General features: G+C 39.8%; 1 protein-coding gene across 5 annotated transcripts in view; it reads left to right on the top strand.

The window, feature by feature from the left end:
* ap1b1 (adaptor related protein complex 1 subunit beta 1) overlaps positions 1-18,814 on the top strand; it is a 58,110-nt gene extending 39,296 nt beyond the window's left edge. For 3 of the 5 annotated variants that reach the window (XM_033043353.1, XM_033043356.1, XM_033043354.1), the window contains 8 exons: positions 3,378-3,512; positions 4,755-4,900; positions 6,573-6,702; positions 9,184-9,268; positions 10,616-10,702; positions 15,391-15,545; positions 16,224-16,232; positions 18,049-18,814. In XM_033043353.1, the coding sequence (XP_032899244.1) occupies positions 3,378-3,512; positions 4,755-4,900; positions 6,573-6,702; positions 9,184-9,268; positions 10,616-10,702; positions 15,391-15,545; positions 16,224-16,232; positions 18,049-18,123 (822 nt within the window). In that variant the 3' untranslated portion in view covers positions 18,124-18,814. The remainder of the gene's footprint in view (positions 1-3,377; positions 3,513-4,754; positions 4,901-6,572; positions 6,703-9,183; positions 9,269-10,615; positions 10,703-15,390; positions 15,546-16,223; positions 16,233-18,048) is intronic. The other 2 variants (XM_033043355.1, XM_033043357.1) reach the window with 1 other exon arrangement.
* Positions 18,815-26,372: the final 7,558 nt, after the last annotated feature.

Below are 26,372 nucleotides of genomic sequence, written 5' to 3'. Positions count from 1 at the left end.
TTGAAAATTTTAAAGAGAAAGAAATGTCTTTGCACTGCTTTGTGCTTCTCTCATACAGCTGAAATTGGTGATCACTCAATCTGTGCAATCTGCTGACTCAGGAAATACAAGTTAGCTTATTGCTGATGCAATTAGCTACAGTACCCTCCATAATGTTTGGGACAAAGACCCATCATTTATTTATTTGCCTCTGTACTCCACAATTTGTAATTGGAAAAAAATCACATGTAGTTAAAGTGCACATTGTCAGATTTTAATAAAGGCCATTTTTATACATTTTGGCTTCACCATGTAGAAATGACAGCAGTGTTTATAAATAGTCCCCCATTTCAGGACCATTTTGTTTGGGACACAGCAATGTCATTTAAATAAAAGTAGTCATGTTTAGTATTTTGTTGCATATCCTTTACATGCAATGACTGCTTGAAGTCTGCGATTCATGGACATCACCAGTTGCTGGGTGTCTTCTCTGGTGATGCTCTGCAGGTCTGTATTGCAGCCATCTTTAGCTTATGCTTGTTTTGGGGGCTAGTCCCCTTCAGTTTTCTCTTCAGCATATGAAAGGCATGCTCAATTGGGTTCAGATTGGGTGATTGACTTGGCCGTTCAAAATTTGACAATTTTTTAGCTTTGAAAAACTACTTTGTTGCTTTAGCAGTATGTTTGGGATCATTGTCTTGCTGTAGAATGAACTGCCGGCCAATGAGTTTTGAGGCATTGGTTTGAACTTGAGCAGATAAGATACACTTCAGAATTCATTATGCTAGCAGTTGTGAGCCAGTTCCTTCAGCAGCCATACATGCCCAGACCATAACACCCCCATGACCATGTTTCACAGATGAGGTGGTATGCTTTGGATCTTGGGCAGTTCCTTCTCTCCTCCATACTTTGCTCTTGCCATCACTCTGATATAGGTTATTTATTTGTCTCATCTGTCCACAAGACCCTTTTCCAGAACTGTGGTTGCTCTTTTAAGTACTTCTTGGCAAACTGTAACCAGCCATCCTATTTTTGTGGCTAACCAGTGGTTTGCATCTTGCAGTGTAGCCTCTGTATCTCTGTTCATTAAGTCTTCTGCAGACAGTGGTCATTGACTCCTGAAGAGTGTTTCTGATCTATTGGACAGGTGTTTGGGGATTATTCTTTATTATAGAGAGAATTCTTCTGTCATCGGCTGTGGAGGTCTTCCTTGGCCTGCCAGTCCCTTTGCGATTAGTAAGATCACCAGTGCTTTCTTTCTTCATAATGATATTCCAAACAGTTGATTTTGATAAGCCTGTTTGGCTGATGTCTCTAACAATTTTATTTTTGTTTCTCAGTCTCATAATGGCTTCTTTAACTTTCATTGACACAACTTTGGTCCTCATGTTGATAAACAGCAATAAAAGTTTCCAACGGTGATGGAAAGACTAGGTGTTGAGAGCTCTTTATACCTGCATTAAGGAGGCATTTAAACACACCTGAGCGATTATAAACACCTGTGAAGCCATGTGTCCCAAACATTTTGGTGCCCTGAAATGGGGGGGGGGGGGAGAGACACTATGTATAAACACAGCTTTAATTCCTTCATGCTGAAACCAAAATGTATAAAAATACCCTTTAATAAAATCTGACAATGTGCACTTTAACTACATGTGATTTTTTTTCTATGACAAATCTCATATTGTGGAGTACAGAGGCAAATAAATAAATGACTGGTATTTGTCCCAAACATTATGGAGGGCACTGTATTTGAATTTATTACTCTGTTACCACAGTGAGCTTCAAACTCATGTTAGTCGTCTAGCAATTGGCCACCACATACCACTCAGTATGGGAACATTCTTCTATTATTTCCAATTGTTTTGATGTATAAACTTTATTGTTAAAAGAATAGAATAAAATATTATTAGCATTGGCTTTATTCCTTGACAATTTGACTTTTTGGCTTTCAGTACTCACTCACCAGAAATAGCTAATCTGAACCACAATTTCACAGTTTTATCGCTTTCATTCATTCATGATACAGAGCAGTTGCATGTTATAGTCTTAACAGGCTTCTTCTGCATTTTATCAACAGGAACATACCATTTGATACAATGGTTCTTGTTGTTATTCATTGGAAGCAACACCATGATAACTACATTTTACATAAAGCAAAACACCAAGTACTGGAGAAATTCACCAGGACAGGCAGCATCTGCCGAGGGAATGGACAGGCAATGTTTCGGATTGGATCCCTTCTTTAGACCTGAGAGTCTGAAGAAGGGTCCCAAATCAAATGTCACCTGTCCATTCCTTCTGAAGACACTGTTTAATTCACTGAGTTCCTCCAGGACTTGATTTTTTGCTCAGATTTCCAGCATCTGCAACTCCTTGTCTATCTATCTTAATTTTTATATTGTCTGTGAATTATGATTTTTGTTATAAAGTGGAGTCAATCTAATTTGAATGCATAAGCAAACCCACAAACTAATTAATATAGAATTAGTTATTTCATTCTTAACAATAAACTTTATACATCAATACTATTGGAAATATTTAAAGAATGTTCCCATACTGAGCGACATGAGGTGCCAATTGCTGGACTACTAACATGAGTTTGAAGCTCGCTGTGGTAACGGGAGTATAAATTCAAATAGCTAATTGCATCTGTGATTTACAATTAATATTTTTAGCGGTACTAACCACAAAGCTACTAGAAGGTCAGTTAAAAACCCATTTGGGGTTCTTCAGAGAGAGAAATCTGCCTTCTCAACCTAGTCTGACCTATATGGACTCCCAACCCATCAATGGGGTTACATTTAAGTCTGGAGCTGGTAGCGATGGATAATAAATGCTATGTCCTCATTCCGTGAAGGAAGAGAAACAATAAGCACTGATTAGAATTATGGAGCCATACAGCATGGAAATAGGTCCTTCAGCCCAACTTGCCCACACCGACCAACATGCCCCATCTAAACTAGTCCCACCTGCCTGCATTTGGCCCATATCCCTCTAAACCTATCCTATCCATGTAGCTGTCTAAATGTTTCGAAAACTTTGCGATAGTACCTACTTTTACTGTCTCCTCTGGCAGGTTATTCCATATATCCATCACCCTTTGTGGTAAAAAAAAAGTTATCCCTCCAGTTCCTATTAAATCTCTTTCTCCCCCCCCCCCCCCCCAAACCTATGTCCTCTGGTTCTCGAAAATTGTAGGTTTATAGAATCTGGTTTATATGAGTTTTTTTGTAACAGCTTTTTCTTAAAATCACAATACATTCAGTTTACTTGTACTACTGTTTTTGAACTAATCAAATAATGCTCTCTTTAAAAGTGTACACAAATAAGAACAATTAGCTTTATAATGTCTGAAGTACAACATGGGAGACACTTGCTTTTTGCCGTCCATGCAGATTGGCGCTGGTTACGGGACTCCAGCAGTAATGCCAGCGTCCTTGAACGCCACAGTGGGAGGCGGCTTAGGCGACCTGTTTGATCTCGCTGGAGGAATGGGTGTACCGTCTGGTTCTTACGTGGCACCTAAAACTGTAAGCATTGAAGTTTTCTTAATGTTTTTCCAACAATGAAAGATTACCCACCTTCTCACTACTTGTCCTACATGTCTCTCTGCTGAGGATAGTCAGGGTCCTGCTTCACCTGCACACTGACAATAGGCAGCCTCTGTCTTGTCATGCAGTCATCAAGAAAGTTTGGCACATCTACTCTTGCATGTAGGACTAGCAAGATACACGGTATCAGAGCAAATGTTTAGTAGTAGCATGTGTCATTTGCCACTCTTTAAGACGTGCATAGTTGTATATAATGTAGTAATAAGAACCATGTTCTGCTTGGGCGTGACCCAACTATCATTAAGCAATTGAAGATAGCACATTAATTTGTGTCTCAATAGACCCAACCTATTTCTGCCCAAATTCCTTATGTTTTCAACAAGAAAAACTGCTAATGTTTACCTGTGACTTCTTTTGAGAATTTTCTATTAGTTCTCATTTGAGCCACAAAGATGTGGTGCTTCCACTGACAGGCATTGGGAAGTATTAAACACACATTTTCTTTTCAATACTCTACTGCGTTTTTAAAATTCCAGGTTGAATTCTCATGAACTGTATGATTAATGTTTTTATGCCTCCATTTTTATATATATCAAACGATTGATGAACATCAATGGCAAAGAGATTATAAAAGATAAATTATTAGACTGTGGTGTCCTTGCATAAATGAAAATCTCTGGAAAATCTGTCACTTTAAATTTGTGTTCTTGACTGCACGTCAAATAACTCACTGGTCTTCAATCTCCCATTCTAGCTCTCAATAAAAATAAGCTCTCTGTTTTATAGCAAATATTTTACTACGGTTTGACAACGTTCATCTGCACTTGATATTTTAAATCGGCGTTTAAAAATGATGGGAATCAAATATTTTACAGGCATTGATATCTCAAGTTGGTAACTCCATAAGCTACCTGATTGAGCATTACTGAACTGTGCTGCATGTATTGTGTGACAGAATTGTGTGTATATTGATTAAACATGTTCTGAAATGTACCCATTCTGTTTTAAAAGAAATCTACCTTAATTTGTTGAAGAAATGTAATTTGAGCCTTTTGCAAACATGAATACAATGCATATAATTCCATTTACATTTTGTGTATTCCAGATTTTCTTGAAATTTTCTGGAAAACTACAATGAGATTTTATTTGACAATGTAATTTTTTTTTTTTCTCGGTGTCATCAAACCATATTAACTTACTAAATAATGTTTGTTGCACTAGATTTGGTTGCCTGCTGCAAAGGCCAAAGGTCTTGAGATTTCTGGTACATTTTCACGTCGTATGGGTCATATCTATATGGACCTCACCCTGATGAACAAAGCCATGCAAGTAATGTCAGACTTTGCCATCCAGTTTAACAAAAATAGGTGAGAATTGTATTTGGGTGGGGCTTAAAGCAGTATTTTTGTAACTGGCAGGTCTATTGCCATTGTACACAAAGTGCTGGAGTAACTCAGCGGGTCAAGCAGCATCACTGGAGGACATGGATAGATAACGTTTTGGGTCACGACCCTTCTTCAGACTGAACAAGGCTACTGACCCAAAACATCACCTATTCATGTCCTCCAGAGATGCTGCCTGACCCACTGACGCTGCTTGACCTGAATTTTCCAGCATCTGCAAGCTTTTTTAAAAATAATTTTTTGTTTGGACCGATTACAAGTTTCATGGCACTTTCAGCGGTCTCTGATGATGATCCTTCCATATATGACGGTTGTATGATATTTCAAACCTCTAAGAAGTTGACTGAAGAGACTGCCAGGATTTTATTTTTTGCTGGTTGTTTAAGATTTGAATAAGGAGGAACTCGAGGAAACATTAATTACATTTCATTGTGAATGAATGAAAATAAATCAAAGCAGCTTTTGAAAGGAAATTGGGGGGGGGGGGGGGGGGGGAGCCAAGATACAGGGAAAAGTGCTGGCTAGTGGATTGACTCAAAAACAGGACTTAGACAGAGACAGATTGGTCTGCTGTGTTGGTGTTCTGTGATTCCACGTATCTTCAACTTTTAAATGGGTTACTTGGCTATTTTCATGTCAATTCCATCTATGACCTGTAACGGTTTGCAGCTGGCTGAGATATCCCACATTAAGCAGATGAGAGCACCATAGGTTTATGCAAGTGTGAAGCCGCACAATAGGATACAGTTTTAACATGAGGAAGTCTGCCACTTTCCAATCCATAAATAGAGAGCGTTAAAACCAGAAGACTATTAACATGGCCTCATTGTTTTAAAACAAATGAAGGAATTCACCTGATAATTGCAGCAAAACATGAACTGTGAGCAAAGTATTGGAAAAAGTTCTGATTAACAATGTGAACCATTATTTAGAAACGCACAGATTAATTGGGGCCGTCAGTATAAATTTAAGGGAATACACTGGCTAATTTGGAGATGCAAGTATTTATTTATGTCCAAAATTTGGTGGGGTCTGAAACTTAGTCATTGAGTAACGACCTGGGATTCTGCAGGGAAACTTGCCCTTCAGACCAGCTTGACCATGCCAACCATCTATTCTAGTCCTATTTGCCCATAGTTCTTACCCGTGTGCCTGTCCAAACGTCTTTTAAATGTTATTGTACCTCTAGAATGGAGAATGCAGAAATCCTAAAGCGCATGAAATGGTGATTAAACAGTTGATGTGGGGTAACATACTCTGGGCCCTGGACCAACATACTCTGGGCCCTGGACCAACATACTCTAGAGTATGTTGCACCACATCAACTGTTGATGTAGACCAATAAATGGGCTGGAGAATTGTTTTTGATATGGAGGTTATTAGCTGAATGGTGGCCATGTGTGCCCTTGTTTAGCGGGAGTAAAGAAGCTACTTAATTTATAATATTATCTGATGTGAGCATGCAAAAACAAAGCTTTTCACTGTACCTCGGTACATGAGACAATAATAAATCCAATCCTAATTCAGCATTGACCAGTACCTGAACAAAATCTTTATAGCTAGAAAACCATTCATATTTTGGATGCCTTGAAATACAAATGTCTTAACCTTGTATTTTTTTTTCTCTGGTTTTTAGTTTTGGAATGGTCCCAGCTGCTCCCCTGCAGATCAATGCACCACTTACTCCCAACCAGACCATTGAGGCTTCCCTCCTTTTGCACACAGTTGGTGCAGTAATGAAGATGGATCCTCTCACCAACCTGCAGGTCTGAACTAAGTGATAGCTAAATATTTTGTCTACTCCAGGATATTACTAATTCCTTTATCTCCACCTCCCAAGCTCCCAGTAGGGATTGGTGGATAGAAAAATTTGGTGAAACCTAGTTTTTGATCCATAATACGGTCAAATTGAGTAAATATTGAACTGATCCAAGTAAAACAATTTGATTGAGGCCATTATGCCATTTTAAAAAAGTTAAGCTTTTAAGGATATTTTTCTTGGGTGCGGTGAGTGAGGTTTAGGTAACTTATTTGTGGAATATAATGCTGACAAAGGGTATAGCACTTAAGTGTTAACTGTTTATCTTTCCATAGATGCTGCCTGATCTGAGCATTTGTTTTTTACTTGTGTAATTTCCCCATTAATTTTAGTTTATACACTTCCAAAATGTTCCAGAAATGGTTTAATTCTGAGGGAAGGAATAAAGTGTAATCATAAATTGTATCTTTGATGTGGCAATCATTTAGGTATGTCAGTACCTTTGGGAACTGGTTACAGGTCCTCCGCAGGTTACAGCAGTGTTCAGTTCACGGGTTGGAAATGCAAATGCAAGCAGAGTTCCCACCCGGCAGAAGGTACCTGCAGCAACCAGCAAATCCATCCCACCAGTCTCGCGTATCTCAATTGTATGGGTCGGAAGGTGCGGTGAGTGAGGTTTAGAGGGATACGAGCCAAATGCGGGCAGTTGGGACTAGCATAGATGGGGCACCTTGATTGGCATGGACGAGTCGAACCGAAGGCCCTGTTTCCGTGCTGTGTGATTCTATGACTGAGCTGCAGATAAGTAGGACATTTGTAAGCTGGGGAGGACCTGTACTGGATAAAGAAAGATGCTTTCACTAAATTGCTACTTGATTTTGTGAAGTTTGAAAACACTTAATTTAATTGCTAAACAGACTAAATATAATGTACATACCAACCATGCAGCTGTATACAAAATGCTAGCTACTCCAGCACTTTGTGTACACACGATTGCAGCATCTGTAGCTCATTGTCTCCACCCATGCAATTAATGGCCAGCTGCTATCTTTATGGTGAAGTTGTATTTTCAATATTTAACATATCGCTTTTGCCATATTCAAGAATTAGTTAAAAACATTTATCTTCAATTTCGTGTTTTACCTGAATCATTGAATTATAGGACTTAATTCTTGCTCTATATAATCGGTAGGTTATAAAAAATATTAAATAGGAACCTGCTTTGCTCCATGATTAAATTTCTGTGTGAGAAGTATATAGAGAAGCACAAAAAATATTCTGTTTTTAATGTATTTTGATGTACCCATGTCCTGAATAAAAAATCTGCCTGGTCAATTTTGAATCCTTAAAATTGAACATGAAATGTGTTATAAGTCTCACTTAGCGAGTATCTTTTCTAATAGGGCATTTTTTAATAGCAGACTCCATGCAGCAATATTTCTGAAAGCAATTTATAATTTTGTTATGGAATTATTGAAGGCTTTGTTGCCGGTGAACTCGTACTTTTGTCTTCCGAGGTACAATTACATCTTCCTAGATATAAAGGGCTAGATATTGATCAGATTTTGCTGAGGCTGAACACAGAAGGGCCTTTGACAGCGTTGTCCTTGCAGATTATGCTTTTAATTTTTTTTGATCAGGTTGGCTACTGAAATGAGAGTTGCCAACATCTCGGCTAGGAAAGTTGGAGGAATGGGAAATGAACAGCCCAAAGACCAAAATGAGCAGATTCAACGCTAAATCAGATGCAGAACAAGAAATAGAAAATTAGATGGAATAAAATAACTAAAAGACATTAAAACAAAATTAAATCCAACTTCTTTAACAATTCCAATCATAAAGTAATTCCATTCACAGGTGAATATTAAATCATAAATTGGGTGCAGAACAAGAAATGGGAAATTAGATGGAATATTACAAAAATTAAATCCAACCTCTTTAACAATTTCTGTAATAAAGTAATTACATTCCCAGATGAATTTTCTGTATGAGAAAGATTGAACGGTAGTAACTGAGACTTCATATCATTAAAAGGGTATATATAAGTGGCAAGGCTTAACATTTCCTTGAATGCTCAGTTTGCAATTTCATGGCATTAGATGCTTCTCAGATGCGAGGTTAGCGGTAGGGTATTGTTTGACAAAGTTAACGGCAGAGTAGCGCACTGGTAGCGAACATCAACTCATCCACACAGTTGAATTTGCATGCTATTTGCATGCTATTTGCATGCACGTGTAAACTTGTCCAGCTCAATAAACAAAATTTGCAATCAGCACACAAACCTGATATGCTCCTGTTGGGCACTGGAACGAGTACTCAACAATTGTAGCACAGTCAAGATGTCTGTCATTCTAAATAATACTTGAAATGGGTTTTCAACTGATTGAAGTAACTATTACATTTATGCTATAACATTTGTCTACAAGGAAAGAACACCAATGTTGCACGAAGGTTAAAACTAATGCTATTTTTTTACTTTTGTGAGTAGGTGGCAGTGAAAAATAATATTGATGTCTTCTACTTCAGTTGCCTGTACCCAATTAATATATTGTTTTTAGAAGAAGGAAAGCTGGGTAAGTTCTTGCATTCAATTGTTTAATGGTACGTTTGTTTTTTTCATACAGTTCAGTGACAATAATGCTCTACATTAGGCACAATCATACTAAGTATAAGGGTATAAGAAAGTAGACCACGCTGAGTCCATTCATGGCGCCATGTTATAGGTGCCGGCTTGTACCATTAAAATTCAAATTTGTTAAAAAATGTTAAGAGTCCAGAGGTCAGGCGATGTGTTAATGTCCTCCACTGCTGCTCCACCACTCCGTGCCACTGCAGGCTCTGTCCGATCCACACGGTCGGCCACATGGAGCAGTCTATTTGAGTCCCAGGCAGCTTCAGGGCCTACTCCGCCAATGTTCTCAGTGCATTTACCTGGTAATAGTGAACAAAGGTTCTAATAACTTGTCGTGGATATTAACCAACCCAGCATAGATGACTTGCGTTTAGATGCAGTTCAGTTCTCTACAGTGCATGTGGAAAAGTGAGTAAATTAATGGAATTAGTTCTGAACTTTCACACAATTTCACAGTTATTAAAATATACCCTTACCACATATTCCGTTTGATGCAAGATTAAAACAGACGCTATATTGAACGTAACTATTATTCATCTGCTTTCCATATGGGAAAATATTCCTTTTTTCATACTTTTACCTTGTATTTTTTAATGTTTTTGTAAATTTGTTAATGATAAATTTATATTATTTATTGCCTTATGGATTTTAACATGTTGGAATCAGTAAATTGTAGACCCTGTGAGCATCATTAGCCCACGTGACCAAGAATGGTTGGCTCTTAAGTGCATCTGGGGTATTACATTCTGATTGACAGCACAATTAGTAACTCGATAGAGCCATTTAATTTCATATACATTCTTTCATCTACTTAACTTTCTCGTTTAATCTCTGGAAATGTCACGTTTTGCTGAGGAGTGATCCCTAGATATCAAAGCACTTAAACGCTCAATCTTCAGATGTAAATGTAAAATGCACCATCGGGAAGACCCATTGGGAAAGGCATTAAAGGAAGCCTAAATTTTTTCCTTTTGACTGAGCATGTTATGGTCGAATAATATTCTCCACAGGGCGATGGAATTTATTCACCAATTTGGCACCTCAGAGCTATTTGAATTCACAGTCACCTCACAGAAAGGCAAGACAGCTATCCAGTTGGGGTACATATAGCTCTAGACACTATACTTCCTGAGCAATCTAGTGTACAATTTTACATTTTCCTAAATTCAAGTTGCTGAATGACTTGATTGAGTTTTGTGCTTGCAAGTAAAAGGAAGTAAGTTTTGCCTGATTACTTTTTGTTCCAATCCTAGATTTGTATAATCCATAGCACTTTTCTTTCCTGCAGATCGACAGATCTTTTTGGCAACATGGAAAGACATTCCAAATGAAAATGAAGTACAATTTCAGATCAAGGACTGCCACCTTAATGCAGGTAATATGGTTGATTTACCCTGGTCATTGTGTTAATTCAGGGACTAGGCATTTCCAGTTTGTAAAGTTTAAATTCTACAGCTATTGTTTTCGCAATAGAATCAACACATTCTGAATATTAATTTCTCACAGTTGGTTTGTACAACATTCAAAATTGACAAAGAATTGCAGATGCTGGTTTCCTTAAAGACAGTGTTGGAGTAACTCAACGGGTTAGGCAGCATCTCTGAAGAACACCTGGTCTCCAGTCTGAAGGAGAGTCCCGGCCCAAAACGTCACCTATCCTTGTCCTCCTGAGATGCTGCCTGGCCCACTGAATCTTTTTAATTCAAAATTGACCACTATGCAATACACTAGTTGTCCCATCATCATGAATCTGCTGCCCAGAAAGTCAGCACATAACACAGTTCCCCCTGAATATCTTGCTGATGTAATAGAGATTGCAATAGTGATTTAGAAACTCCAATTTATTGCTAAAGATATATAAAATTAAGAGCACTGTCATATTCATACTATATATATTCTTGATTAACCTCCTGAAGAAAATATTTTGAGCATCTTCCGAGAGATGGTTAAGTATGTGGATGGATGGAATGGAAGATTGCCTTATTTTACTGGATAAATAAGAAGCAATATGCATGATGATCCTTCTCTGTAGAGGTTTTCTGTGTTTTGCACTGCATTGGTTTACAGAGAGCGATCAACTATACGCTTAAATCGAGCAGATGTTTTTGTCAGAACCAGTTTTCCAAGATATCCTCGGGGACATCTGACTGTTGTGCTTATGAATAATAAATGTATCGGAGCACTGAATGCTTCAGTTGATCCAGTTGAGTTTCTGATCAATGATCCCATGGTTATTGATGCTGTGCAACTCATTGATGGTATTGCCATTGAATATCAAGGTTAAGTGATCAGGCACTCTTTCATTAGATATAAGCAGAAGGCACTTTTTGCTTATCAGCCCATTCCTAAATGTTGTCCAAGTCTTCATGAATACGGGCATGGATGTGTCATTTAATGAGTTGTGAATGGAATTGACCAATGTGCAGTTGTCAGTGAACACCTTTTCAGATCTTGTGATGGAAGGAAGATTGTTGATGGAGCAGCCAAAGATGATTTGGCCCAGGACACTGCTCTGAAGAATTTCTGCAGCAATGTTCTGGCCTGGGATGATTGATCTCCATAATCCTTTGTTGCTCCAACTATTGGAGTGTTTCGCTGTTTCCCATTCACTTTAGTTTTATCAGAGCTTCATGATGCCATATATTATCAAATTCTTCCTTAATGTCACATTTCTTGTGAAATTCCTGTTGGGCCCAAAGTTATGTCACGGTCTGAAGCAAAGTTTTTCCAGCAAAACTCAAACCTGGCATCAGTTAGCAGGTTAATGATGAGTAAATGTAGCCTGATGGCCCCGTACCATTCCATCACTGATAATCGAACGCAGACTGATTGAGCAGTAAGTAGCTGGATTGCATTTGCCCTTTTTTTGAATGAAAAGGACATACCTGCGCAAGTTGTATATTGAGCAGCTGCCATTGTAACTCTTCTGGAACAGTTTGGCTGGAGGTGCAGCTAGTTCTGGAGCTCGCCAACCAGCTGGGATGTGGTCTGGTCCCATGGCCTTCGCAGTTCTCAGTGCTGTCAGCTGCATGGAGTGCATCAAATTGGCTGCAGTGATGGTGAGGACACCGAGGTGAACCTTCAGCTCCGCTGGCTGAATGTGGCTGCGACTCCGTCCACCTTTTCTCTACCACGTGCGTTGGTTCGTGTCATCACTGAGGATTGTCATGTTTGGCACCACTTTGTCTAATTGTTACTACTATTTGCAAATAGAGGTGGTAGGACAGCAGAACTTCGATCTGTTCCATTGATTACGAAATCCTTTACCTCTGTCCACTGCATGGTGTTTTTGCTCTTAGCACTCCTTAACCTGAGACTTGTAGCTTCACTAGGCAGGCACCTCATAATGTTGAGCTATGCTTGGTGCATTGCACCAGAGCTGATACCCTGCTGATTGCAATGGTGTAGCAAGGAATTTGTTAGTCCACGAGCTTAAAGGTTGTGCTGACATATAGGTCACCTGCTATTGTTGGTTCATTTGCCTGTTGAATTCCTGTTTTGAGGGGCCGTTCTTGCTTACTTAGCACAATTGAAGTGACAGGCAACACAATGAAGAGTTTTCACAAGGATCACAGTGATCATGTGTACCCGTGCTCTCATGAGCAGATGTATCTGCCGCAAGTAGATTGATGAAGACGTGGTCAATGCGTTAATTCACTCACTGCCTGTCGTGGAGGACTCCGCCAGCTCTGTTAGTGGTAGTGCCACCACGCTACTCTTGCTGCTGAGGTTTGAAGCTCCCACCCAGGTAACATTCTATACCCTTGCAGGGTTTCCATTTCTTCCCCGCGTTGCTCAACATGGAAGGGCACTGAATCATCACCAGAGGGAGGGCAGTGCAGACACGAGGAACTGCAGGAGCTGAAATCTTGTGTGGTGCTGCCAACTTTCTCCAACACTTGATTTTCTGCAGAGTAGCTACTAATCAGATTCCCTTGTCCGTGTTTGACCCAATGCCAAGAGACTTCACGGAGTCTGGAGGTCAGTGTTGAGTCTTTGAGCGCCTCCTTCCTGCATATCTGCCACCCATGGCGAGTCCAGCTGGGTGAGGACTCGCATGATTATCTTGCTAGTGGAGTCTAGCACATAGTCTGTGGAGATGGATTCTGTGACTGTTAGGGACTGTTGCCTGATTTGAATATGGGTTAGCTGTCCTCATTGAGATCACTGTCTCCAGGTATTTGTGAGGAAGACTTTGCAAGATCTGCTTTTTTAAACGGGAACATTTTAAGTCAGTTAACATGTATGGCAACATCTGTTTTAGGAAGTTTACTGGGTCTGGAGGCAGCACAAAGAAATGTGGCGATTCTTTATTTTCCTTTCTTGGGAAATGTAATTATTTTCCTTTACTGGTTTTTACTGGTTTCCTTCATTAGTTTAATGAAAGCTACTCCTGGATCCCATCAGAGTTGTAGTTGAATTCAGTGTGCTTTAAGATGGTCAGACTGTTTCCTGAATGAACTGATTTATACAGCAGAAATAGTTCTCCCTTTGATCTCCAATAGCATACGCCATCTCCTGAATTTGAATCTTGTCTGTTCTTATTTGTCCATTACATTCAACCTTGAAAGCTCTGGTTATTTGAAACCATTAACTTTAATTTGTAAAAAGCTCTTTGTCAAGCAGCAAATTAAACCAAAAAAAGAGTTTATTGATTAAATATTTAATCTGGTTTGTTTCACGCTATAACATTCTCCTTTAAAAACCAACCTGGATTATATAAACCAATATTACACACTGAGTGTATTCAAACTTCGATGGACTAAAGGGATCAAGGGATATTATCAAGGGATTTGATATCACTATGTGATTTTTATTTTTTGCGACGGTAGACACTAAATGCTGGAGTAACTCAGCAGGACAGGCAGCATCTCTGGAGAGAAGGATTGGGTGACGTTTCGGGTCAAGACCCCTTTTTTTTTTTTTTTGCTCTGTCCGAGAGCACACCCTCCCATATTTATTGCCTTTAAAGTGCCTGAGAAATAATCTATTCAAAATAAGTTATTCAAATCAATGCTATTGCATGATAGGTTTTTATTAATTAGGAACTGTTGAGAGTAATAGTAATGCTAGGTATTGTGAAGACATAAAGCACAATACAATTAAAATGAATGATATGGAGGTCTAATTACCATATCAGCAGTTTATAAATTGTTTTAAATCACTAATGTTAAATTTCAGTATTCAGATGGCATAGTGGCACAGGGGTAGGGTTGCCACCTTATAGCGCCAGAGACCCGGATTCGATCTTGACTACAGTTGCTGTCTGTCTGTACAGAGTTTGTACATTCTCTCTGTGACCACGTGGGTTTTCTCCGGGTGTTCTGGTTTCTTCCCACATTCAAAAGATATATCGGTTTATGATAATTGGCTTCTGGAAGTAAATTACCTCTAGCAGGTAGGATAGTGCTACTGTATGGGGTGATCGTTGGTCAGCATACTTGGTGGGCCAAATGACCTGTATCTCTAACGTCTAAAGAAAAGTCAAAAGTTGTTAACATTTATTGTTTGTTTGATTGGGTTAAATTACATGAGATTTGTATGAAACGTGTACAATCTTTTTCTTGTACAAAGCCTTCTAAATATTGTGCTGTCATAGCAAATAAAGATATTGGACTATGAAGGATTTAACTTATCCCTTTGAAACTTAAGGTCATTGGGTGGGATTAATTTTGTTTTCTGTGTCATTAAAAACTTAAACTCAATTTATAATGGACCACTGTCACCTAATTTAACAGAATATTGTATTTATAGATTTAATTTTTGCAATGTATTTAATTTTATTCCATTTAAAGTTTTATGTTTAGTCTTAACTGCTGTAAATAGGAGAGGATGCAAATGTCACATATATGTTTTATGTGAAACTGCTAAGATCTGTGCAGAACCAAATTTAGCTGGCGAGGTGCATTTTCATTCTCTCCGAAGCTGTTCTCAAAAATTAATTTTGATGCTGATGACTTCATGATAAGCACCAGATACTAAAAACATTCAACAATAGATTTTGTTCTAGGATATGTGCTAATTTGGCTTTAAGTATATTAAATGTACTTTCTTAAATTACAGATGCCGTCACTGATAAGCTCTTTAACAATAATATATTTACTGTTGCAAAGAGGAATGTTGAAGGACAAGATATGTTATATCAGTCTCTGAAACTGAGCAATGGAATCTGGGTTTTAGCAGAGTTACGAATCCAACCTGGCAACCCTAACTACACGGTAAGTGTTGGAGCGCCTGGTGTCTCCTCTCCTTGTCTCCCTTTGTGCTTTCAGAAGTTTTACTTTGATATTTGACATTTTAACCGTGTGTATTGTGGGGAATTGGGCAAGACGGTGATGTATGTTTTCCCCATCAATGGTGTGTGTGGATATACTTTTACTGCACTTACAGGTATCACAGTTGTTGCCATTCATTTAACAACCCAGAAAACCATTCACATCAACCTATCCTTACTGGCAGCATAACAAACAACCACTTAAGCATTTTTCATTTAACTATTTGAAATAAAATCAAGATAATGATAAATGTTTCCTATTTATATCGAGAATTTTGTTCCATTTCTAAATTTTAGGTGTAAATGCAGTGAAGATTTTAGTTTTAAAACTTACTGTATTTAGTTTTTGTTTAGAGTTTAACTGCTATTAGTATTAAATTTAGCATTGCAATGATGTAACTTAAGTCTTTGGATTCTCTGTTGCCTTCTCCAGTAAGTGTCATTGTGTAGTCTCCCCTATGTGTGTGTTAATGTTTTTCAGCATTATATCCCAACATGCCATTAGCATTATTAATCAAGATCAGATTTTTATATTTCTGTTGGGGAAAAGCTGTAGTATTTTATAGTTATGTTTTTTTCCTTTGTTGCATGCCTGCCGTGATGGTTTTGTCCTACTGGTCAGGATTTGGAGGTTAGCAATTCATTTAATTTTAGTCAGCTGCAAAATCTTGCCACTTCCATTCTTTGCCCTGTGCTTATGCAGTGTCTATTTTGCTACGCTTTGCTGGCTTAGCTTTTTCTGGATCCTGTTTTTATAGTCACTGACCTATGATCTTATGACTGAACCGACCTTTTATCACCAACTTCCCAAATAAATAGCCAGTTAGATCTTTAAATTAATAATCTCGGGCTTTGATTTGATTCATATGATGTTGAAAGAATTTTATATAACTGATTATGATGGTGTGGTCGGCATGAATAAGGTGGGCTGAATGGCCTGTTTCCATACTGCAGAGCTCTGATTCTATAAGAGAAATTTGGGGGAATATGAAGAATATTCTGTCAGTACTCCCAGGAGCCTAACTTTGAATGAAACATTGTAATTAAAGATATTTCTAGTCAGAAAATTATAGTCCAGTTTGTCATTCTCATATAAATGATTTCTCTTCATAAATTGAAAATATTGTTTAATTGAAATGTGAGCAAGCATAATGAAAGCTGCAGGGTTATTATTTTTTTAGAAGTACAATTCCATTATTACCAGACAATGGGTGGTACATTTTTGCCCAAAGTAGAATGAACAGTTAGCATTAAAAAAAATTGATATGAGTGGGGAGAAATTCAATCTGAAGGGAACAATTGAATTTCTTATTTGCTAACGGCATCATTATTTCAGCATTAGGAACTGACTATAAAATGTTTCTTGAGTTGATAACATCTTGTATTATCTGTTGATATTATATATATATATATATATATATATATATATATATATAATCTGTATATATATATATATATATATATATATAATCTGTATATATATATACACACACAGATAATACAAGATGTATGTAACATATCTCTTCAAAGCAATTTGCGATTCTAATTTGGAAAGAATCATATGTGCACGTATAGAAATGTACCAATAAAGCACCAGTCTTTATAAAATACCCATGGTACTTATCCTGCAGTGGTGTCTTATAAGGAATGCATTTATATGAGGGTGAACAATTCATCGTTGTTCATTCTTTCAGGTTTACGTGTCTTTTCTGCTTGCTAATTTAAAAATCACTCTGTTACATTTATTGTGTGCAGTCTGAAAGGAGATGTCATACATTTTCCTGCTTCCTCCAGTGGATTTCTAATGAGTGTAAATTGAGCATCTGTTTTATCCATTTAAAAGGATTTGTTACACCCATGACAATGCCTTTCACAAATATCCTCCAACCATTCCCAATGTGTACTGCTTCAGTGAGCCAGTGCCTGTGACCTTCACTGATGACAAATTGGATTATTCATACAGTTTAATGAAATAGAGTGTTTTTTTTTTGCCTTCATTGCTATTCAATAGAGCCTTGTATTTGAAGAGGCTGTTTCATTACTTGCTACTTTTGTACTTGTCTGCTTCTATGAATGAGCAATTGGCCAGCCAATGATTTACTCTGCTGAGTTCTGCTAATTTGAACAATGTTAAGTTCACAAAATGCCAATTGTGCTTTTTCTTGAACAGATGGAATGGTAATGACTAAATACGTTTTTTGTGTGTTTAAAACACAGATAATAAAAATATATGGCACTTGGCCATATTTTCATTAAAAAATATGCACATTAAAATGTGATGCTTCCAATGAAATGGTATGCATCCCATTTTCCTAATCTTCTAACATGTTCTTGCAGCCTAATAAAACTGGGACATCCTATGGCCGTGCGAAGCTTTATAGAAATGTCTATTTTGGTACAATGTCTGCCTTACACTGTTTGTGTTATTGGCTTTGTCTTTGTTGCAGTTATCGTTGAAGTGCAGAGCCGCAGGGGTAACCCAACATGTTTTCCAGGCATATGAGATAATGTTGAAGAATTAAGCAATTTGATGACCTAAATCTGGCAGAAGATCTTGGCGGTTGCAGTGTTTAATTTTCCTTATTTGTTTCAGAAGCCTATAAGCACTGATAATGGACAGAATTTATAAATGTGACACCTTGGTGCCACTGAAGAAGTTACGTTATTGTGAAGGGTATTTCTCGTATACTCAAGATCCGAGTATGCTGACCCATTGACACTAAAGTCTATTGTACAATCTTAGTATATCTAAATCCATTATTCTGCTAATAACTAGCTTTAAATACAAGATTCAGATATTTGCAATGTTGATTTGTCTCAGAACCCAGTCATATGAATGTAATGTAATATCATGACATGGTGATTTGCGGCGTAAGTGAAGAGGCTGTGCTCTGTCCACCACCATTCCAGCAGTAGGGTAATCGTCCTTGTTTCAATTTGTACCTTCCTCATGATGTGCGGTGTGAATTTGAAATTTTGTGGTATGACATTTTGTGTATTTGTACACTAGTAATATGGTTCATGCTGATAATATATGCTTTGGGTTCCACCATTGCCGATAAGGTGTTGATCAGTAGTCATATCAGAAATAAACTGGACTTGTGGGGGACAAACTACCCAGGTGGCTGATTTGAATGTGTAACAAATCATTTTAAATCACTTTATTTTCCAACATGACTTGTGTGATGATGCATAAAAGTTGGAAACAATTAATATTTGGTCTGGTTCAAAGTTACTTAATTTGAGGCTACATTGCTCCACTTTTATTTTAAGATGTTTTGCACAACAATGTTCAAGCAAATTACAAATTTGGGTGGCACAGGTGGCGCAGTTGGTAGAACTGCTGCCTCTCAGTATCAGAGACCCGGGTTTAATCCTGACTACAGGTGCTGTCTGTGTGGAGTTTGAACGTTGTCTCTCTGACTTTGTGGGTTTCTTCTGGGTGCTCCGGTTTTCCCTCACATTCCAAAGACGTGCAAGTTTGTAGATTAATTGGCTTTTGTAAATGGCACCCAGTGTATAAGATGCACACAGTGTTTAAGATGTTCAACCTTATTGAGATTCCAGTTCTGTTATCCTTTCATAAAGGCTGCCCACTCGTACACTCGTTCTTCCTCGGCCCATCTGTTTGTGTCACTTCCACACACAGCAGTTGCATGCTGCTCCCATCCACTGCCTGGTTTACAGCATCCTATTCCACCATGCTTGATCAGCTAACTGGCTGCTGGTTTCCCAGTTCCTCATTTTAAATTGCCCTGGAGTTTAAATACCACGATGATCTCCCTGACATCCTGCATCTTCCATCCCGGGAATTAACTTGGTGAACCTACGCTGCACGCCTCTTGCTATTGAGGAAGTGCAGCGTAGGCTCACCGGGTTAATTCCCGGGATGGCGGAGTTGTCATATGTTGATAGAATGGAGCGGTTGGGCTTGTATACTCTGGAATTAAGGATGAGAGGGGATCTTATTGAAACACATTAGATTATTCAGGGTTTGGACATGCTAGATGCAGGAAACATGTTCCCAATGTTGTGGGAGTCCAGAACCAGGGGCCACAGTTTAAGAATAAGGGGTAAGCCATTTAGAAAGGAGATGAGGATAAACGTTTTCACACAGAGTTGTGAGTCTGTGGAATTCTCTGCCTCAGATGGCGGTGGAGAGTTAGATAGAGCTCTTAAAGATAGCGGAGTCAGGGGATATGGGGAGAAGGCAGGAACGGGGTACAGATTGTGGATGATCAGCCATGATCACATTGAATGGCGGTGCTGGCTCGAAGGGCCGAATGGCCTACTCCTGCACCTATTGTCTATTATCATCCTTTTGCACCACCATTCTGTCATCTAGAACCCACATTGTGAAATTCCTAAATTCCTACCTCTCCTTCATTAAGCTAATCCTTAGTAACCATTAGTTTTAACATTTCCTTTAATATTTCTTTTGGTTTGGTGTCTATTTTAAAGGTATTTTGGAATTTCACTCATTCACTATAGTACCTCATGACAAATTTTCACAGCAAAAGAATTAGCAACTAGTTTTATTCGATAAATTTTAAATCAGTACCTCAGAAGAAATAGCAGGAATGCAATGTAAAATGTTATTGATCACTAATATAAATCAATCGAGTCTTGTATTGTTCTTGATTGACTAGGAGAAGGAGGTGGAAAAAGGAAATAAAATTATCTGTTACCAAATTACACAGTCATTAAGTGGCTAATAAGGTCCAAACTAAGTAGGGATATCAATCCTGCAGCTCACTTTTGCTGTTGAAATACTGCCTGTTAAGATTAGCTTGAGCAAATGAGCATAAATGTAAACACAGGATGATATTTAAATCACCAGTGCCCCAAACACAGCGACATTACACCACAGTGATGTCAAGAATGGAAAAAGTTATGCTATTGTCAACATTGTATGGTTATAGTCTTGACAGGCAACAGACATTGCCTGGTGGGCAGGCAGCGAAGAGTGGGCTTGGAGTCTAGTTTATAGAGCATGGAAACAGGCCCTACGGCTGACCCAGTCTGCACCAACCACTAGTTCTACCTTACACACTCGGGATAATTTACAGAAGCCAATTAATATACAAACCTGCATGTCTTTTTTTTTTAATATTTTATTAGAAGCAATTGTACATGTCTTTGGAATGAGGGAGAAAATTGGAACACCTGGAGAAATCCCACGCAGCCGCGGTGAACATGCAAACTCCGTACAGGCAGCACCTGCAGTCAGGATTGAACCCGAGCCTCTGGCGCTGTAAGGCAGCAGCTCTACCGCTGTGCCACTGCGCCACCCTAGTCCTTGGCATCATTTTCTGGCCCCCATGGCATCAGGTCAAATATGAACAAGGAAATGGATGATTGTCACCTCTCCTTCTCCCTTCGCTGGTGAATCAGTGCCCCTGCTGCTTACAGTAGTTCCTCCAAGGACCCCACAATCATAGAAGCCAATCTTCATTTGCCTTTTTCATCTGAAAAGCACTGTGAAAAGGATCTCCTCGGAGATATGAAAATTTGCTGTGTGAAAATTTTCCTGAAGAAGGGTCTTGACCCAAAACGCCACCCATCCTTCTCTCCAGAGATGCTGCCTATTCTGCTGAGTTACTCCAGCATTTTGTGTCTACCTTCGATTTAAACCAGCAGTTCTTTCTTACACATCTCCTAGGAGAACTGGATACAACAAAGACTATGGAACCAGGCACTAACTTGGTTGTAGTAGTGAAGGCTTGTGTTCCTGTTCAACTGTAGTCACAATATAGGTGGCATCTACCTGACAGTCTAGAACACTGTCCAGTTATTCCTTTCAATTTCTCCCCCCAAAGAATGAAACAAGACACATCCAACCAGACAGACTGGATGGTAATGAGTCTGCTTTCACTCTTCAGCAGTTAATAAATGTCGCTGAGGCTGGCTGCCACACATAACACCTGCCCACTGGAGCTCAGTTTGCGTGTGGCGTCCCTCTGGCCCAGGACTGATAGGTCGGTCTGGGAAGGGGAGTTAAAATGATTAGCAGCCAGGAGAACCACCCCCTCCTCAAGCACCTTTCCCTGCAACCACAGGAGATGTAACACCTGTCCCTACACCGCCTCCCTCACATCCATCCAGCCTTTCCAGGTGAGACAGCCTTTCCAGGTGAGACAGGTTCACGTTCACCTCCTCTAACCTCATCTACTGCAGTCGCTGCTCTCGATTTGGCCTTTACATTGGTGAGACCAGGCAACCGTTGCGCTGAATGCTTTAGCTCGGTCTGCCAAAGCCTAACCTTTTACTTACCTTTACTAAGTTAGCCTTACTTCCCATTGTCCTTTACCTGTATGTAAGACTCATAGGTTGACCTTATTACAAACATTCCCCAATGTCTCATGATCCCTGGGGATTCCTTCATCACAAGGGACAAATCATGAACATGATGGAATGCTTTCCACCAACCTGCATGTGTATACTAACACTGTTCATTCTCATCATGACAAATCAAACTGGTATTACCTGAAGCATTCATTTCCTTCACCATAGCAGAGCCTTCATCAAAATGCAGAAACTTGCTGAGGCTACGCCCAGCAGCATCTTTCACACCTGCAAATCCTACACAAAGGACAAGGACACTGGGTGTACGGAAAATTCACCCGTTTGATCTACTCCATGTTGCACGCCATCCTAATCTAGAAATGTATTTTAGGTTTAGGTTTATTATTAGCCCCACGTAGTGAGGTAGAGTGAAAAGATTTGTTTTGCCTTCTATCCCAACAGATCAGATATACCATACAAACACACAATCATTCAAATTCCAGTACAATCGATAGAGCAAAGGGGAAAAATACAGAATGCAGAATATCGTTCTCAGCATTATAGCGCATCAGTTCCTTGGACAAAGTCCAATGTTCTTGATGGGGTAGAGGTGAATTGAACAGTAACCGAGCTTATGGAAGGACCGTTCATACATCTGATGACAAGGGGAGCAGATGTTCCTGAGTCTAGTGGTACATGCTTCCTGGAATTCCTTTGAAAGAACATTGTTCACCGGAAGAATAAAAATGATTCAATAATGCTTGATCACCTTTCCAAATGCAGTGCAGGATGGGAAGTAAAGGCCTAACCAGTGACATGATTGTAGTGCGAAAATATTAATTTTCTTCTGAAGCGGCACACAAAGAATCGCCATGTATCCAGCACCATTTTTAATCTTTCAAGTATCACGTTCTTAAAAATATCGACTCTTGTCTTGGCCTTAAAGGCTCGTTGTCCTGGCAGCGACACTGGATTGGGATTGCTGGGGTCAACCTGGCCTGGCAATGCTGCTCCATGCCTCTGCAGGCCACATCCAATCCATGCACTCGTCTGACCTCTGAGGCTTGCAGCGGCATTTGATCCATGGGATTAAAGTTGACATGATACACCATACCCGGGACCAATGTTTTACTTGCTCGTACATCCAGTTGGGGGTTTACATTGAGCAGTAAAATAGTTGGGGCTATATAACAATTCTATCCTATGAGATATCCTGTTGTAGTTGTGTCTGGCTTGATTGTACTCATGCATTATAGGATAGCATGCAAGCAAAAGCTTTTCACTGCATCTCTGTATAGGTGACGATCATATACCAGTGCCAACTGACTCCTCTAAAATGTAAATTAGTTCTATAGGCAGAGATGAATTGAGTTCGAAGAAGAGTGAAGATTGCCACTTGGAAATAGTGTGGTGGGATAGCAAGGGACTGAGCCATGGGAAAGCGGTTATGAAGGACTTGCAAATGAAGACCACGTACTTAAGGACTGGAAAGCAAAGAACATAGAAACATAACTAGCTCTTGAACTGAGGGAGGGATCTGATGGTGAGCATTGAAACATTTGTTCTTCATGGTTGAGTACAAGGCGATTATAGTCCGAACGGAGCCTTTGGAAAAGAAGGTAGACACAAAGTGCTGGAGTAACTCAGCAGGTCAGGCAGCATCTCGAGAGAAAACAGATGGGTGACATTTCGTGTCTGAACCCCTCCTCAGACTGTTCCAACCCGAAACGTCACCTGTCCTGTTTTTCCAGAGATGCTGCCTAGCCTGCCGTGTTACTCAAGCACTTTGAGCTTCCCTTCATGTATAAACCAACATCTACAGTTCCTTCCTACACATTTTGGAGCACCATTACCGTTTTAAAAATTAAAAGTCAATTGTATTTAAGGAAGTGCTCAGAGCATGATCAACAAAAAGCTTTTGTTTTAGAGCTAGAAGTCAGTGATAGAGTAGGTAAGAGCATTTTTGTAATTGAATTATTAAAGGGATAATTCCTTGATAATTAAATGATCAATCATTGCAAAGTTGCTAATGAAGCATCAGAGCTTCCTCTATGTACCACCTATATCTGTTAATGGACGATATATGATCAGCACTTGTGCTGTAGGCTTTAGTGTTATTCGAAAAAATTTCATATTCAAATGTTGGTTAGCATTTTCAATATTGATGGAGAATGGGGTTGAGAGGGAGAGATAGATCAGCCAAGATAAAAGAGAAGATTTGATGGGCCGAATGGCCTAATTCTGCTTGTAGAACTTATGAAACATGGTCAATGGCCCACCGAGTCCACGCTATTCTATTGACTAGTTCTATTCACTGAATCTAGTTCACACTAGTTCTATCTTATCCCATTTTTACATCCACTCCCTACACACCAACGGTAATTTACAGAGGGTCAGTTCACCTACAAAACTGCACATCTTTGAGATGTGGGAGGGAACCGGAGAAGAAACCCACATTGTGACAGGGAGAGCATGCAAACTCCACACAGACAGCACTCAAGGTCGGAATCTGGCACTGCGAGGCAGCAGCTCTACCGGCTGCATCACCACCGCCTATCCATATATCTGCCCAAGTGTCTTTTAAAATATGTAATTGTACCCACTTCTATAGCTTCCTCGGGCAGCTCGTTCCAGCTATGGTCTATCGTCTGTGAAAAAGTTACCCCTGAGGTAGCTTTTAAATCTCTCCCCTTTCTAACCTCTTGATTATTTTACTTGGCGTAATCCATAGTGTAATAGTAACTGGAAACTGCGATGGCTCTATCAATTTAACGTGTTTGTTTTTGAAACTATATTCTGGAATGTGTGACCAGCCTGTGCAATAGATAAAACGTGCTGTTTGGATTGATAAATTGCAGTGATGAAAAACATGTCATTGTCCACCTCAAAGTCAATGCTAAGGTTATTTTCCAAAGAAGAGAATATATTAAATGGAATCAGTAAATAATAAATGATTGATCATTTTCCTTGTCTGAGTAAAGCTTTAAAGGTGAGCCGACTAATATGATAATAATAGAAATGGTCATGCCACAAAGTAATGTTGCTCGCCATTGACCTTGAAGTAATCTGCACATAAAGAGCCTTGCTGAATATTTTCCTTTCCTTCAATTCTCAAGTTCATTTATTGATGGGCAGGAATGTGAATTAATAAAAATAAATGAGCAAACAATCACATTGCACCATTTGCACAGCCTATCTGGAATTAAAAAGTAGAATTTTAATATTTACTAGACCAAGTGCAGACCCGTCGGGTCTGTTTCCCCAACGGTGTTTGCGGGGGGGGGTGAGAAGAGGGGAGGAGGAGGAGGAAGAAACGGGATAGATTTGGGAGGGAAAGGAGAGCGGGGTAGGGGGTGAGAGATGTGGGGGAGGGGGGATGGGGAAGATTGGGAGGAGGGAGGGAGGGGGAGAGGGGTGGGGGAGAGGGGAAAGTGGGGAGAGTGGAGGGGAAGGGGAGGAGTAGAGAGGGGTAGGGGGAGTGATGGAAGAGGGACAGAGGGATAGGGGGTGGGGAGGAGAGGGAAGGGGGTGGGGTAGAGAGGGAAGGGGAGTGGGGGAGAGAGGGATGGGAGAGGAGGAGAGAAGTGGAAGAGTGGGGAGGGAGGGAGGGGTAGCGGGAGTGGAGGAAGAGAGACGGGGGAGTGGTGGAAGATGGACAGAGGGGAAGGGGTGGGGGAGAGGGGAAGAGAGGGGAGGGAGAGGCGTGGGGTAAGGGGATAGAAGTGGAAGAGTGGGGAGGGAGGGGTAGGGGGAGTGGTGAAAGAGGAACAGGGGGGAAGGGGGTGGTGGAGAGAGGGATGGGTGGGAGAGGGAGAGGGATGTGGAGAGGGAAACATAGAAGCATAGAAATTAAGTGCAGGAGTAGGCCATTCGGCCCTTCGAGCCTGCACCACCATTCAATATGATCATGGCTGATCATCCAACTCAGTATCCTGTACCTGCCTTCTCTCCATACCCCTTGATCCCTTTAGCCACAAGGGCCACATCTAACTCCCTCTTAAATATAGCCAATGAACTGACCTCAAATACCTTCTGGCAGAGAATTCCAGAGATTCACCACTCTCTGTGTGAAAAATGTTTTTTCTCATCTCTGTCCTAAAGGATTTCCCCCTTATCCTTAAACTGTGACCCCTTGTTCTGGTCTTCACCAACATCCGGAACAATCTTCCTGCATCTAGCCTGTCCAACCCCTTAAGAATTTTATACGTTTCTATAAGATACCCCCTCAATCTTCTAAAATCTAGCGAGTACAAGGCGAGTCTATCCAGTCTTTCTTCATATGAAAATCCTGACATTCCAGGAATCAGTCTGGTGAACCTTCTCTGTACTCCCTCTATGGCAACAATGTATTTGAGCATTGGGCATTGTGACATCACACGATGGAACGTTCACCAGGGGCTGGGGCTCCTGCAAAGGCATATGTAAATGAATCCATTCCGATTGGACATCTGTGAGCATCGGGCATTGTGACATCACACGATGGAAC

This window comes from Amblyraja radiata, chromosome 25, assembly GCF_010909765.2.
Source record: "Amblyraja radiata isolate CabotCenter1 chromosome 25, sAmbRad1.1.pri, whole genome shotgun sequence".
NCBI classification, from domain to species: Eukaryota; Metazoa; Chordata; class Chondrichthyes; order Rajiformes; family Rajidae; genus Amblyraja; species Amblyraja radiata.
Note: the sequence above shows the minus strand (reverse complement) of the source record. Positions and strands in the feature narration are given on the sequence as shown.